The 13,651-nt window shown below is 44.6% G+C and overlaps 1 protein-coding gene across 9 annotated transcripts in view; it reads left to right on the top strand.

Moving 5' to 3' along the window:
- Nucleotides 1–13,651, top strand: part of LRRFIP1 (LRR binding FLII interacting protein 1) — a 114,709-nt gene that overhangs the window by 55,827 nt on the left and 45,231 nt on the right. For 3 of the 9 annotated variants that reach the window (XM_063341348.1, XM_063341347.1, XM_063341342.1), the window contains exons 3-8: nt 2,740–2,757; nt 6,712–6,759; nt 8,224–8,268; nt 8,797–8,847; nt 12,438–12,470; nt 13,563–13,610. The exons of 3 other annotated variants lie outside the window; for them this stretch is intronic. In XM_063341348.1, coding sequence (XP_063197418.1) covers nt 2,740–2,757; nt 6,712–6,759; nt 8,224–8,268; nt 8,797–8,847; nt 12,438–12,470; nt 13,563–13,610 — 243 coding nt within the window. The remainder of the gene's footprint in view (nt 1–2,739; nt 2,758–6,711; nt 6,760–8,223; nt 8,269–8,796; nt 8,848–12,437; nt 12,471–13,562; nt 13,611–13,651) is intronic. 3 more of the 9 variants (XM_063341343.1, XM_063341341.1, XM_063341344.1) reach the window with 2 other exon arrangements.

Genomic DNA, 13,651 nt, shown 5'->3' with positions numbered 1-13,651 from the left:
TGGACAAACCCACGGTTTTTTTGTCATATTGTAGTACAGGAAAGTGCTATTTCAGGCGTTTGATGGCTTAGGTGTCTGTGGACCATGTTAAGCTCTTTGCGGGGAGCATTCCTGCAACAGAGATTATTGTTTAAAGGTGTTTGATTTTTCCTGTAACATTCTATCTAAGCTGGACAGTACGCTGATGAGAGATAAGTCGCTTTGGAGCAGAGCTGTTGTAATGCCTTTTAGCTGACGGATGGCCAAAAATTTCCAGGTTTGATAAAAAGTTGGAACAGTTACGATGACGCACTTGGCACTGTCCTCATGTCCCCCTCCACTGCCCTCCGTGGTGTCTGGCCCTGAACAAGGGCCTTGTTGTTATTTTATCTCATGGCAATCTGGGTCCTGGACACAAGGTCTGGCTTTGTGCTCGACAGGAATAACTGCTACACCGAGCCTGAAGCATTGGGGTTTGGAGAAGTAAGATTTCCATGGTGTTGCCTCAAAGCATGGGTGAGACAGTGGTGTGGGAAAGTTAAAGCTTAAAGGTTAAACAGCTGCATGGTAATCGCCACCAGTGGTGGTGGTTGGCTTCTCTGGATGGATGAAAGGTAGCGGAGAAGCAAAAGGTCAGAGGCAGCATGTAGTCTTGGGAACGCTGGGAAGGTTTAGTTCATTTTCCTCTTGAAGGTTTTCTTAGTAAAAGGTAAGCGAGGTGATTAGTGTGTGGGAATGCGAGCTTCAAACGTGGGTCTCAGTTATCCCCCGTGCACTTGTAGGAATAGGAATTAGCGCTTCTGAGTTACTAAGCTGGGTTCTGCAGTTGTCCTTCACGATGACGAAGGGGAACCTGATCAGGCCATGGAGGCAAGGGCTGAAAGAAGTACGCCCTGCTTCCCAGCACTGGCATCTCTGCCACACAGCCAGCAGCGTGGCCAGGAAGGCCAGCAGCATCCTGGCGTTCTCAGGAACAGTGTGGCCAGCAGGACTGGGCCAGTGACGGTCCCCCTGTACTGGGCACTGGTGAGGCCCCACCTCGAGTGCTGTGTCCAATTTTGGGCCCCTCACCACAAAAAAGACACTGAGGTGCTGGAGCGTGTCCAGAGAAGGGCGATGGAGCTGGTGAGGGGTCTGGAGCACGAGTCTTGTGAGGAGCGGCTGAGGGAGCTGGGGGTGTTCAGCCTGGAGAAGAGGAGGCTGAGGGGAGACCTTCTCACTCTCTGCAACCCCCTGAAAGGAGTGGGTAGCCAGGGGGGGTCGATCTCTTCTCCCAAGGAACAGGCAGTAGGACAAGAGGAAACGGCCTCAAGTTGCACCAGGGGAGCGTTAGACTGGATATTAGGAAAAATTTTAAACTGAAAGGGTCATTGGGACAGGCTGCCCAGGGAAGGGCTTGAGGCACCATCCCTGGAGGTATTTAAAAGCCGGGCAGACACAGTGCTTAGAGGTATGGTTTAGTGATGGGTTTGTCAGAGTTAGGTTGATGGTTGGACTCAATGATCTGAAAGGTCCCTTCCGACCTGGGCAATTCTATGATTCTGGGTTCACCTGAGGAGGCCCAGAAGAGCAACGCATGGCAGGGACCCACTGGATATATCCCAAAACATGGGAGCCTGACTACCACCAGCTGACCAGCTGAAGATTGGATTCGGGGCAATGTCCCCTTCCCCCCGGTTGTGCTTGTAGAGCGGAGGGCTGGGGCTGGGGTTATTCAGTGTCAGGGCTTATCTAGGAAGATAAGCAGTGAGGCAGCTGTGGGCTTTCCAACCAGAGCTGTGATACCTTTCCTGCAGGTACAAAGCTCGGTGTTCGGCAGAGAACGAAGCTGCAATTTCCATCAGGATTTGTAGCTGGTTACGTGTTTTTGAACAAGAAGCATTTCTTACTTTAGAAATGCTAGGAGAAATGTGAGGGGGAGGAAAAAAACCAGACACGTTTTCTGTTTTCACATGGATTTACAAAGCTGATCAGTCAAGGGCAGTTCTCCACCTAAGTGAAATTCAGATGTATCAGAGTGGTGGTAATGCTTCTGTGTATTATTGAAATGGTTCAAGGCTATGGAACAGCTTTGTAGAGTCAGCAATGCGTTTATTAGGGCCTGCAAATGGTGTGAGACTCCATGGAAACATTAAAAATTGAAAAAGCAACCTCTGGAGATCCTCCAGTGCTGGCAATGAATGTGCAAAGAAATTTTCACTTTTAACAAGCTGACACTGTGCTATACACGGGTGAAAGATGTATAGCATTGGTGCTTTTGTAACTGTGCTTCGTCAGTTAAGGACAAAATTTGGCCTTAAAAGAAGGACGGATTTTCTGTAGTTACTGCTGTTGTTTTTATTGTGATGGTAGATGCACAACTGCCATCCAGGGTGAGTATTTGGGCAGCCGTTGCTTTGAAGAACGGGGGTTAAAGAAGGGAGATGTCCTGGCTCACAGCTGGGTTCGGCTCTGGGCTGGTGTGGTCTAAGGGACCAAAGGTTGCGTGTGCCTCCAAGAGCCCAGTGGAATGAGAACAGGAATGCTGTATTACAGCTGGGCACACGGAGGACGCATAGAATGTAAACGTACACTTTCATTCTACCAAACGCTACAAGGCTTCGATGTGCACTTTTTTTTGTATTTGTGTTTTGCTGTATATTCTGTATAAATGATTTATTTTTTTTCCCTTTCGAACGAGCTATGGAACATTGCATTGCTATTTGTTCATTCACGCTAGCTTTTGTTTCCTTGTTTCTTTCCTTTCCCTTTTTCCCCTAGATCTACCAGGTTCAGAAGGTAGGGCTCGCGCTTTTTCATTCTCCTTTGCATGTGTGTGTGCTCCCACGTTCCGAGTCTTGCTGGCATTTCAGTAAAACCTCTTGGGAATGGAAGATGCACAGCAGGCTTTGCATTTCCATGCCATTCCCTCCGTCCCTCCCATGGTCTTGCGGGGTGGATAATAAAGGGGGGAGCTGGGGGAAGATGACCCGTGTAAAATGTGTCTGGTCAGGCACTTCATGTACTTTTTTCTACAGGCTGTTTGGCAAAGAACAAGCAATGAGCAGAAGAGTAATTTAGCAAAGCAGCCGTCCTAGGAGAGTGTGGTGGCTCCATGTGTCCCCGAGAACCATACAGACAAATACGTGTTGAAGGCCAAGAGTTAATGCTGAAAGATTTCAGGCTGGGCAAGCACTTAAGAGGTGCCGGCAGGAAACATGACTGACTTTCAGATGACTTTGCAGAAGGTCCCTGAAGTAAATGGGGGATGCTGGGCTTGAATTTGTAATCTTTTGGTAAATAAACTGTATGGCCTTTCTTCCAGTGTGACCTAAGCATCATAGATGCTTTTGTATCTCTCACCTCAGTTTAAAGGCAGTTTCCTCTTCATAGTTCCAAATGACGGCAAAGAGGACGATAGTAATAATGCTAATAATAAGAATAACTCTAATAGCTCTAACTGAGGTCACTTGCTATGTAAAAACAGAGAGTTTTTAGGGTTTGTGTTATGATATTTGGCTGTTCTGTACTTTCAACACATGAACTGTGTGGTACCCAGAAAGAGAAATAGCTCCAAAGACATTTTGCAGGGAGGGAGAAAGCTTTCCTCAAGCCTGTCGTTTTCTACCCTATTGAATATTTCCTTTTTTCCTGTGATATTTTTATTGCTTGCTGACTGATAAACATGTCCTAAACCCCCACAGCCTGTTTGGGTTTGTCCTGGCACTCCGGCAGCCTTACCTGCACGTTTCACTGGCTTGACCTAGCAGTGCATGCGCTTCTCGGACGTTGCTCTTCTCCTCTGTAAGTGCGGCCGTGTGTGAAGACGGCTGCTCAAATCATGTGCACTGGTCTTTAATCCTCACCCCATCAATTGGCAACAAACATATCGTACTCGTGTTTTTATCTGTGGAGCTGACCACGTACTGAGCGACTCAAAATTTAACATCTGCCCACGGATCAAACAGGCTCGTTATCAATCTCCTTTATAGAAGCTAATTTAATCTTCTGGTAGAAGCGCAGCCCTGTGGGAGTGGAGGAGGTTGTTTACTCTTGGTGTCCTGGCATGGATGAGAAGATAAGTGGGTTAGCCTCACAACATCCCCTCCTGAGTTTGCAAGTCTAGCAGTTTCGCTGTCACTTAGTGAGCAAATCTGATCCGCAATTCTCTCTCAATGGTATTAATGTCATTAATTATTTAATTGTAATATCGCTTTTCAGGGTAGAAGAGAACTTGAGTCTGGCAAAGGCCACTAACTAAAATCCAAATGAATGGATAAACACCTTTTTTTTTTTTTTTGTTATTCTTTTCCCTTTAACCCTTATAGTCCCCTCGGGGCAGAACAGAAGAGTCACCATAGAGGAAGAACTGGGAAGCGGCCGTGGGGGCAAACACCCCTGAGCCTCCAAATGCCGCCGGTTCTGTCCAATGCGAGATGTGCTATTTAAAAGATTATACATTAAAAACAGTCTCAAGGCAATCGCATTCATTAACATTTTTCTTTTGGGGGGTATCAAGCATGTAGCTATGTAGCTTTAAATGGTGGAGGAAAAGGCGGTAAAGTGGAACTTCACTTGTGGCATGACAAGTTTTTTAAGGGGTATTTCCTTATCTCCCTTTTGCAAAACTGAATTCAGAAGCTTCTGTTAAAGTAAGGAGAACAGAGAGCAGGAAGAGGAAGCAGCCAACCTTACAAAAATTACTAGCCTGTTTATGGATCCTTCCTATGCGTGAGAAAAGGATTCTCCGTTTTCGTAGTGGTTTTTATAAATTGGTTTCTAGTGTTAGAAAGTGTAATACATCTCTTGGGGAGGAAAGAAAGCCTCTAATAAGGCTTTACCTGACCTGATTTACTACAAAGCATATAATCGGTAGGTTCTGATCTTGTACGCAATCCTGACCAGCTGGAGTTCATAAAATTTTCAGGGGTCACTTTCAGGACGGGATGTACCTAAAACTCAGTTTTACAGCGGGCTGTTGCATGTGTTTATGCTTCTGCCTGGAAGCAATTAATCCGAGCGTTTGTGAGGGAAGCGCGTAACGCTTGAAGAAACAACCGTTCGTGTCACTCACTCTAATTTCACGTAGTTTAAGGGAGAAATTTCACTTGCGTGCAGTTTGGCTAGGCATTGTATAGGGTATTAGGTGTGTTTGAACATATGCTGAGGTGAATTGCAGGGAAAGCAGAGGGGAACGCTTTCCCTCTCTCATGGGGATGTGGTTAAAGAGCTTGTTGAACCGTTGTCTCTTTTCCTTGTTCCAGAGAGATGTTTGCATACTATTTACATCCGCAATGCAGGGTATTTATTTCCTGTTTTCAAATTATTGGCCTGGAACCTTATTTTCTAATACTTTTCCAATAAGTGGGATTGCTGTGAGCTCCTTCCTTTTCCCAATTTGACTCCAAAGGTGACAGCATTTAAAGGTCCTTGTACAGTCTGGGCTCTCCAGGACGTGTAACTGAGCACCCTGCTGCCCGTTCTACTTCCTAACGGACTTTCTTCTCTCCAGAGCTGTTAAGATGAAAATGAAGATGACCTTAACATGAAAACCATTTTGTTGTTTAATGAGGAAGAGCTCTGATGTGGGAATAAACCGATACGGTATCAAAGAACAGGCAGCTGCTTGTTCTGGTTTATTAATAAATAGTGAATGAGGTTTTTAAGGGTGAAAGTAAAATTACGTTAATACCATTGAGCGAGTGCTAAATGCAGAGTATAATACAGAACAGGTTTCTCTTTTTCTGTTTTTTTTTTTGCTCGTTACCTGAGGTTTTGACTGTTGATGCTCCTGCCTCCTCAAGCCTCTAGGAAAGCTGGCAAGTACAGGCTTGTTTTTTCCACAAATACATGAACCTCAAAGCACATAATCTGAATTTTTTCTAAAAGACATATTATACTTCCTTAAGCAGGATTTCCATTTGCCGATTATTGTGCTTTAAGCCGGTGATTTTCCTTCACACAGGAATGTTATGATCACCGTTATAAACGCAAACTTCCTGAGACTAGATGGGAAGCGTGTGTTCGGGGAGGAAGAAAAGTCCTGCTAAACTTTTCTGTTGAACCGTTTGCTGCCTGGTGGAAATGCCAGTTCATTGGGAGGTTCCCAATGTTGTGCCAAGTATTTATGAACTGAGAAAACGGTTCAGAAGAAGACAAGCTACTAAGGAAACGCAGAGAGCTCCCCAGCCTTGCCTGCTCTTCTGTCCTGGGTGGTGGTACCACCGCTGGCGGGATGGCTGAAGTGTCGGCAAAAAGCCCGGTGCTCTGAAAAGGAGCTCTGGGAATAAGAATGCCCGGAGATCAGTTGTATTGTATTCAACTTGTCTTCCCTCTTTGACAAACCTATACAGTAAACATGATTTGACAGCATTTTTTTTTTTTTTCATCCTGAAAAGTGTTCTGCGTTCGGTTGCCTTGTAATGAGACTTGACTTAAATGGGTCAGGAATTCAAGACTCATCACGCTTCTTGCTCCTGTCCCCGCAGCATTGGGGTTTTTTGCACTCCTGAGGAAGAAGCATCTGTCGAGTACCCCGGCCGTACCCCAAACACCCCTGTCCCCTTGCCAGGTGGCTTTTCCCATCCGCGTGCTGTGGAGGGCTCTGGTGGCATGTGGCATGGCTTCTCCCCGGCATGTTTGTGTGTGTGGAACTGTGCGGCTCGGCCGAAACCTGGCAATGCATGTCGAAACATTCTGTGTTTGCCTTGCTCATCTAAATTCTGTTCTTTTTTTCCCCTTTTCTGTCTGTAGAAATATTATGGTCTGGATACTAAATGGGGAGACATCGAGCAGTGGATGGTAGGCCTTGATCAACGTAGCTAAACAGCTTTCACGTGTTGAAGTTTTGTAGAGTTCATAGAGTTTGAAATCCCACAAAGTAGGTATTTTCATGTATTGGAAATGGGAATTCCACTCTTATCACAAGGATTCTTGCAGTCCACATCGATAGATGAAATGATCAGCTTAAAACTGGGCAAGGGTTTGGTTAGAGACCTCCGTCTCCACCCTGTCACTTGAAGATTAGCTTAGCATATACACAGGTTAAAGCCACTTGTGATACGAGGAATATATGTACACATTTTACTTCTTGTGGATTTTGTTACAATTTGAGTCTTCTCAAATCTGTCTTCAGTTAAATTTTGGGCAAGTTTTGTCCGTGTTTCTTCAGTTACCTTTTTGCTCACCAGTCCAGGGGCACTGCTCAGATGCATTATTGCTGCTGCTATGGCAACGCTTGCTTTTTCCAATAATGCAACATCCTGCATTTTACTATTTAACGCAAGTGATTTCATAAATGTACCGGTGATGCTAGACAGAAACTGCCATTTGTGGCCTTCCCCTATGAGCTGGGTAGCGCACGCTGAAAAAAGCAAAACTGAACATCTGACTTCCAGTGTGGAAGAAAACTTTTCAAACTCCCCAACTTCCTTCACCCTAGATAATTAATCGGTATAAAGGCTGGTTTGCTCTCTGCCATCCTCCAAGCCTGCTGCCATATGGACCAACCATCCACCCAGGATGCTCCAATCTCAGGGATAAGCTGTTAAGTCTCTTCAAATCCTTGCTTGGTGAGCTTAGCTCCACCTTCCTAACAATTCCCTTGCTTAGAAATCAGCCTGTGAGAACCCTTAACTACAACGGTGAAAATCTTCTATCGCTGTTTCTAAATTCCATGTAAAACCGGTTTGTGGAAACGTAGAGCATCCTACGGCATTTCCAGCGTTACCACAGCCTTTGGCCCGCGAAAGGCAGCGGTGCTGTGTGTCACAGGGGCTGGAAGCAGCGCACGGATGCATTTTGTCTGGAAGAAGGGGCCAGGCTGTGCCCCGCTGGGGTACTCCCTAGAGAGAGATCATTGCCCTGCCACGTGATTTCAAATAGAGAAGATATTTTGAGCTTTATTTTGAAGGACTGGAAAACTGGAAAGCTTAGTTACAAAAGCACTGTAAGTATCCCTATTCCCAGATGCAGAGAGACGCGCTTGGAACGTTTTTTTGAAATAAGAATAAAGACGTCACCGTGTACAGTTTTATGTAAAAGTAAGGAATGTATGTAGCTGAGTAAAAGGGAGGGGAAGAAAGTTGAGGTCACAAATGAGGGGGGGGGGGGGAAGGCATTTTCTGACTTGTCACCTCCCAGTATTTGGTTTAACCTTGGTCCAAAACCTTGCTGAAGTTTCGCTGTGTCTTTCGGAAAGCGCTCGGTTGGTGTATCTGTCCTTTCAACCCTTCGCTCTTTGTTTTTTCTCTGCTGCCTTGGTAGGAAGACAGCGAGCGTTATTCCCGTAGAGCCCGAAGAAATACCTCGGTTAGTATCTGCTTTTGCTTTTTTATTTATAGCTAGACGTTTCAAATTAAGAAAACAGACATATATAAGGCAGTTCCTTTTTAAAAGAAAAAAGCGAAACAAGCTTTTCCCCCCTGCCCCAGCCCAGTGAAAACCCCGAAGCCACTTCCTGAATTCTCTGCCCTCTCCCAGTTGCTCTGGGGAGTTTTTGCAAATGTGCCTAAATAAAGGGGGGCAGGGGAGGGGGAAGGTGGGGAAATAACCTGCTTGGAGCATTTAACATGCATTTATTCAGAGCATGGAGCAGGGGACACCCAAGCCAAGCTTGTCATTCATCCTATAGTAAAATGCTTGACAGTATTTCTTGGGCAGGATATGATTTAATTTACTTTCTGCTTGCAGTTTTAGTGCAGTTCATTTTTTAAAGACATTTATTTTGTAAGGCTTTTCTTTACTTCTGTTCCATCAGAGCCATCTGCATTTACCTCACTGCCTGTGTTACTTGTGTTCTTTTCATTGTTTTCTTGTCTTTATACTTTCTTTTGCTAGGCTTCGGATGAAGATGAGCACATGTCAGTGGGTAGCCGTGGAAGCCTGAGGGTTGGTAAATCAGACAATTTAAGTGTGCATGTGTGTGTGTGCTGATGTTGCTGTCCCCTCTACCTCCAGACTGGTCATAGTACTCTGCTAACGTCATCCTTCCAAGGTTTTGCCATGTTCCATGTTCAAGGAATATGGGGTTTGGGTTCTTTTAGAGTGTACGTAGGTCAATAATTCTTTCAACCAGGGGAATTGTCAGATTTGTGCATGCTGTGCAGGAACACCAGCAGAGCACGCGACTCCATAAAAGCTTTTCAGGTAAATGCTGTTCACCCTTACTGATGTGGGAAGTACTCAGCCAAAACACTGGTATACACACCTATTTCTCGTACGCACCTTGTAAGCTCCCTTGTGTCATCGCCAAGAATTTGGGAAGAAACAGCAGTGTCTTACTCCATGATCAATGTTTATTAGCTCAGGAAACCAAAAGCAAATTATCAGTAGAAATAGGTCTTAAGCGCTTTGGGATTGCAGGTGAACGTTCCTCTCAGAACTGCTTTAGAGATAGCGGAAAATCATCTGCAGGCTTGAGTTTTGTGGAGGGGAGGGATTAGTAGAGCACAGGGTGCTCCAATGCATCGGTACTAATCTGCAGAAAAAAATTCAATTTTCTCTCAAAATATCCGTATGATATCTGTCCAGATAATACACGTGTGTACGAATCTTAGCTCCATTCTAGCATAGACCTAATCAGCTCTCGTAGGTGTGAAGCTAGTGGAAGCAGTTGAGCTGTGAACAGGTAATGCTGTTGTCTCAGCACGTGTTGATGATCAGAGGATGAGCAGAGCGCGCTGCCTCCGAGACCCACGGAGAAGCTTCTGAGACCCACGGAGAAGCATTCAGTGAACCACAAAACTGAAAATGTCTGTAACAACACTACAGAGGAAGTTCTTGGCAGTCCTGATTTTGAATCAGCTGCGACTAGTTTACGTGATGGAGCCATTTGTGCCTAAAACAGTTGTGTTTGAGAATAATTTGTTCTCCTGATGTTGTTCCTAACAATCAGTAGTGGTAATTACGTGGTTAAGCTGGATGATCAGTTCTATTTTTATAGAAAAAGCAAGACCTGTATCATTCATAGCAAGATCTTTATTTGTAATCCTTGGTTTCTGGATTCTTTGGAGATTTATGTCATAAATGCTTTTTTCTTTTTTTTTTTTTTTCTCCTTAAAAAAACTTGCTAATAACTATCTAGGCTAGAATTACCTTTTTTCCCCCTGACAAAGTATCCCCCAGAGAACAGAATTGAGTGAAACACCTCATATGCCTCTAGAAGTTCTGGAAAATGAAGAAAAAATTTAAAAAAAAATTAAAATTACTGCTTCAGAGCCTGCTCAATGATTCCTAATGGAGTTTGCTGTAAGATAGCATAAGATGTAGTTAAAAGCAAGTGTTGCCGTGTTCCCTTTTTAGTGGAATCCTTATTACTACTTATGAAATATTCTTAAAATCTTTAAGATTGCAAACTTGTTCAGTTGCTTTTCCAAGCTAGAAGATGCCTTAGAGCTCCAAAGATTCAATGAAGAAAAGCTTATCTTCACAGCTGAACTTGAAACCAATGTTTATTTTACTTAAATTTGGACATGTTCATGAAAGTGGTTTTTTTGGAGGTGAAAAATCTCTAGGTCAGTTGAAATGTCAATTTTTTTTTTCTATTTAGAAGGTGATTATGATACAAATAGATTATTTAACCATGGCTATAACTGTGTGTCCCTTGATGTGGCAAGATGCAAGTACACTGACAGCGTATCTGTGGTGGGAGCCCTGTTCATCTGAAACACCGTTTCTTCATGGAAATCCTTTTGATGTGATTCCTTTTAATGTGTTTTTGTAATAGGACCCTGTGTTTCATTGTCACGTATTTAAACAGCAGAAGCCTTCCATTCTGTTTCCCCACCATCCCTTGAGAAGAAGCTTTTTCTGACCATTTTTCCCCCAGAGCAGCCAGTCTCTGGGCTGTGATAACCGCTGCTGGTCTGGTGAGCATCGGTCTCCAGCTTCTGTACGGGATGGCCCATAAATACCTCATACTTCTGCAAAGAATGTCCTTTTCTGACATTCTGACATCCAGAAGGATCTGGTTGAAGCAGAGGTATACCTGGTATTTGCAGTGATGTTGCACAGACTCCCCCCCGTCCTGTCCTCATGAAGTGGCATTCGATGAACATTCTTGTGCAAGCTGACACTCGGGCACGCACAGGAAAAGAGTTTTGACAGAGCTTCCTTCCCTGACCCAAGTGTCTCTGGGGTGGTAGAGGAAAATGAGCAAGTAAATGTGCAGGTTCGCTGTTTTACCCTTATACGCCTTTTAGTTGTTTTACTCCCAATGAATTGGCCATTGATAATTTTCTGTGAGTGGGTTTATAGTAGGTGAATTTAATAGTTTGACCGCATCTGTCTTTGCCTGTTTGAGAAGGTTTAGCTGTTGCTGGGTGTGTTCAAAACAAAGCAAAAAACCCAACAACAACAACAACAAAAAACAAAACAAAAAACCCCACAAACTACCACCAAAGAAAAATTACCTCTGAGGACTCGAGTTCCCCGTTTGGTTTCTGAGCTATTTTAGCATGAAGAAAACACCAAAACCTGTTACCGTGTGTCCACCGAGGGTTTATAAAACTAGTCGGAGAATTCCGTGTGCTCTTCTATTTTTGGATATTTGAAGGCGCCTTCCGTAGTTGTGGGATGCCGTTGTGTGTAATTGCTCCACAAGACTTTAGTTTTCTGAAAATGGACTTTGCATCTTTGGTGCTCAGGCTCCACCGCACTGCGAGGCGGCCTTTGGGGTTGCTCTTTGAAGCTCTGCTTCTTTTCCGTACAGGAAGTTTTCAGTGAAATGAGCCCGTATCAGAAATATATTTCTCACTGAAACTTTACCACCCAAGTAATCTCTGTGAGTTTTGCTCTGCATTTTCTCCTGGAATGTTTTCTAAGCGGATGCCTGAGCTGCAGACACCAGAGATCTGCTGAGGTCACTTTTGGGGAGCTGGCTTGGATGCTTACAGCCGAACAACCATCAATATGGACTGTAAAACCAGCTGAGGCGTGCATTAGCCCAGGGGAGCAAATTGACTGAAGCTCTACAAGCTGTGGCTACTCGGTAAACAGTGGCCCTTTGGCCTTGGGATAATGCTGGCTTGAGGATGTCTCTGCCTCCTGCCAGCAGATCTTCAGCTGCGATGGAGGGGCATCTTTAGGAGCTTTTCTGTGGCTCATCCTGAACACCGTCCTGTGTTTAAGACACTGGAATCTCTCTTCTACTGCAAGTCTCCTCGTTCTCCCACGTCTCAGCTGGCGGGCTCTAGTCCGAGACCATCCAGCATGAAGTGTTTCTGTGTTATTAATCGCTAATGGTGGAGCCTGTGCGTTTTCCTTGTTTTGCTTGCTCCGAAGTTCCTGACTCCTGGCTTTGCGCAAGGAGTCCTGCGTTATCAAATCCTTTAGTTGGGATTTACATCTCTCTGCCTGTTGTGTTTATTTTTGTTTGCTTGTGTGTTTTCTTTTGGTTTGGGGGATTCTTCTGATTGCCATAACTGACTTCAGTGTTTCCCTTTGTATTCTGATTTGTCTTTCCTCTCGTGCCTTTCCAGTCTCAGCTGGAATATGCCAGCTCCTACCCAGCGGTGAGAACAGTCTGCAAGTTGCAGTGTGTGTTTAAAAACTAATCATTCAAGAAGAAACTTAACGTCAGTTGTGATAGCTGAGCTGAGATAAGGGATGAGCTAAAATGCTCCTGAGGCAGGTCCCGGCCCGTGATGTAAAGATGCTGCTTCCCTCGCCTGCCGCTCTGGCACGGTTTGGGTGAAAAGCACTGAATAATTAGATCTAAGCTGGGTCTCGTGCAGTAGTTACCGCAGGACAGAGCAGAAGAGTGTTTATTTCCCCAAACAGACTTTCTCTGTCACCTGGTCAAACAGTGGACAGCTCGTATGTCTGGTTTTATTTTAGCATAAATCTGGACAGGAATTAAACTCTCTCAAACTCACTCCGAATAGATCCCGCAAAGGTGACGGGACAAATACCCGCCCGCTTGTTGTTACCTTTTCTTTGGAGGATAAAATCAAACTCTGTAGGTAGTAATAAGATGAGAGCAAGTATTTGCATTGAACATGTTGAGTTAAAGCTGACTCTTGGACGAACAGAAAGGGCGCGGAAGGGAGAGTGAGGATGAGGACTTTAAGCTCGGTTTAAAAAATGTCCTGGTCCTGTTCGTGCTGTCTCGTGGCAGCGCCGGGGTGAAACACAGCTGCCTCAATTTCCGCAGAAAACAAACTGCGGAGAGCAGTTTTACAGACCCTCTCTTCGTTCCCCGCACTATTTCAAATGAGGAATGCAATGTGTCTGTGAGTGACCTATATACAGAAATAGCGCAAGCACATTTGGATTTTTGCATGGATGTATTCATGGAGTAAGTATAGACAGCTGGTAGCTCTTCTAATTGACTTAACCCGGCGAGCTTGAATGATTTTAACTGCGACTACTAAATTTAACAGCGCTATCATCACTTTCAACAATATTCCTTAATAACTAGTCATTTGACTTTGAGATTTGATTATTATTTTTTTTTTCCCTCGTGTGTGTGCTTACTGAGCTATGTTGTGTAGAGCTGGAGGGAAGTCGGAGCGATGCTTCTGCACGTTGATATGCATGCCTGGCTGCGGGCGGGTGCACATCCCTATTGATCTTTTCACCCTGCGTTCTTAATCCCACTGCAGGCTGGATTAGACAATGAGAGGACCAAAAAGAAGAACTACTCCAAAGCAGTATGTATCTCGACTAACTTGTCTCGGAGAGATTTTTTTGC

This window comes from Chroicocephalus ridibundus, chromosome 7 (assembly GCF_963924245.1).
Source record: "Chroicocephalus ridibundus chromosome 7, bChrRid1.1, whole genome shotgun sequence".
Lineage (NCBI taxonomy): Eukaryota > Metazoa > Chordata > Aves > Charadriiformes > Laridae > Chroicocephalus > Chroicocephalus ridibundus.
This window is presented reverse-complemented; position numbering and strand designations above follow the sequence as displayed.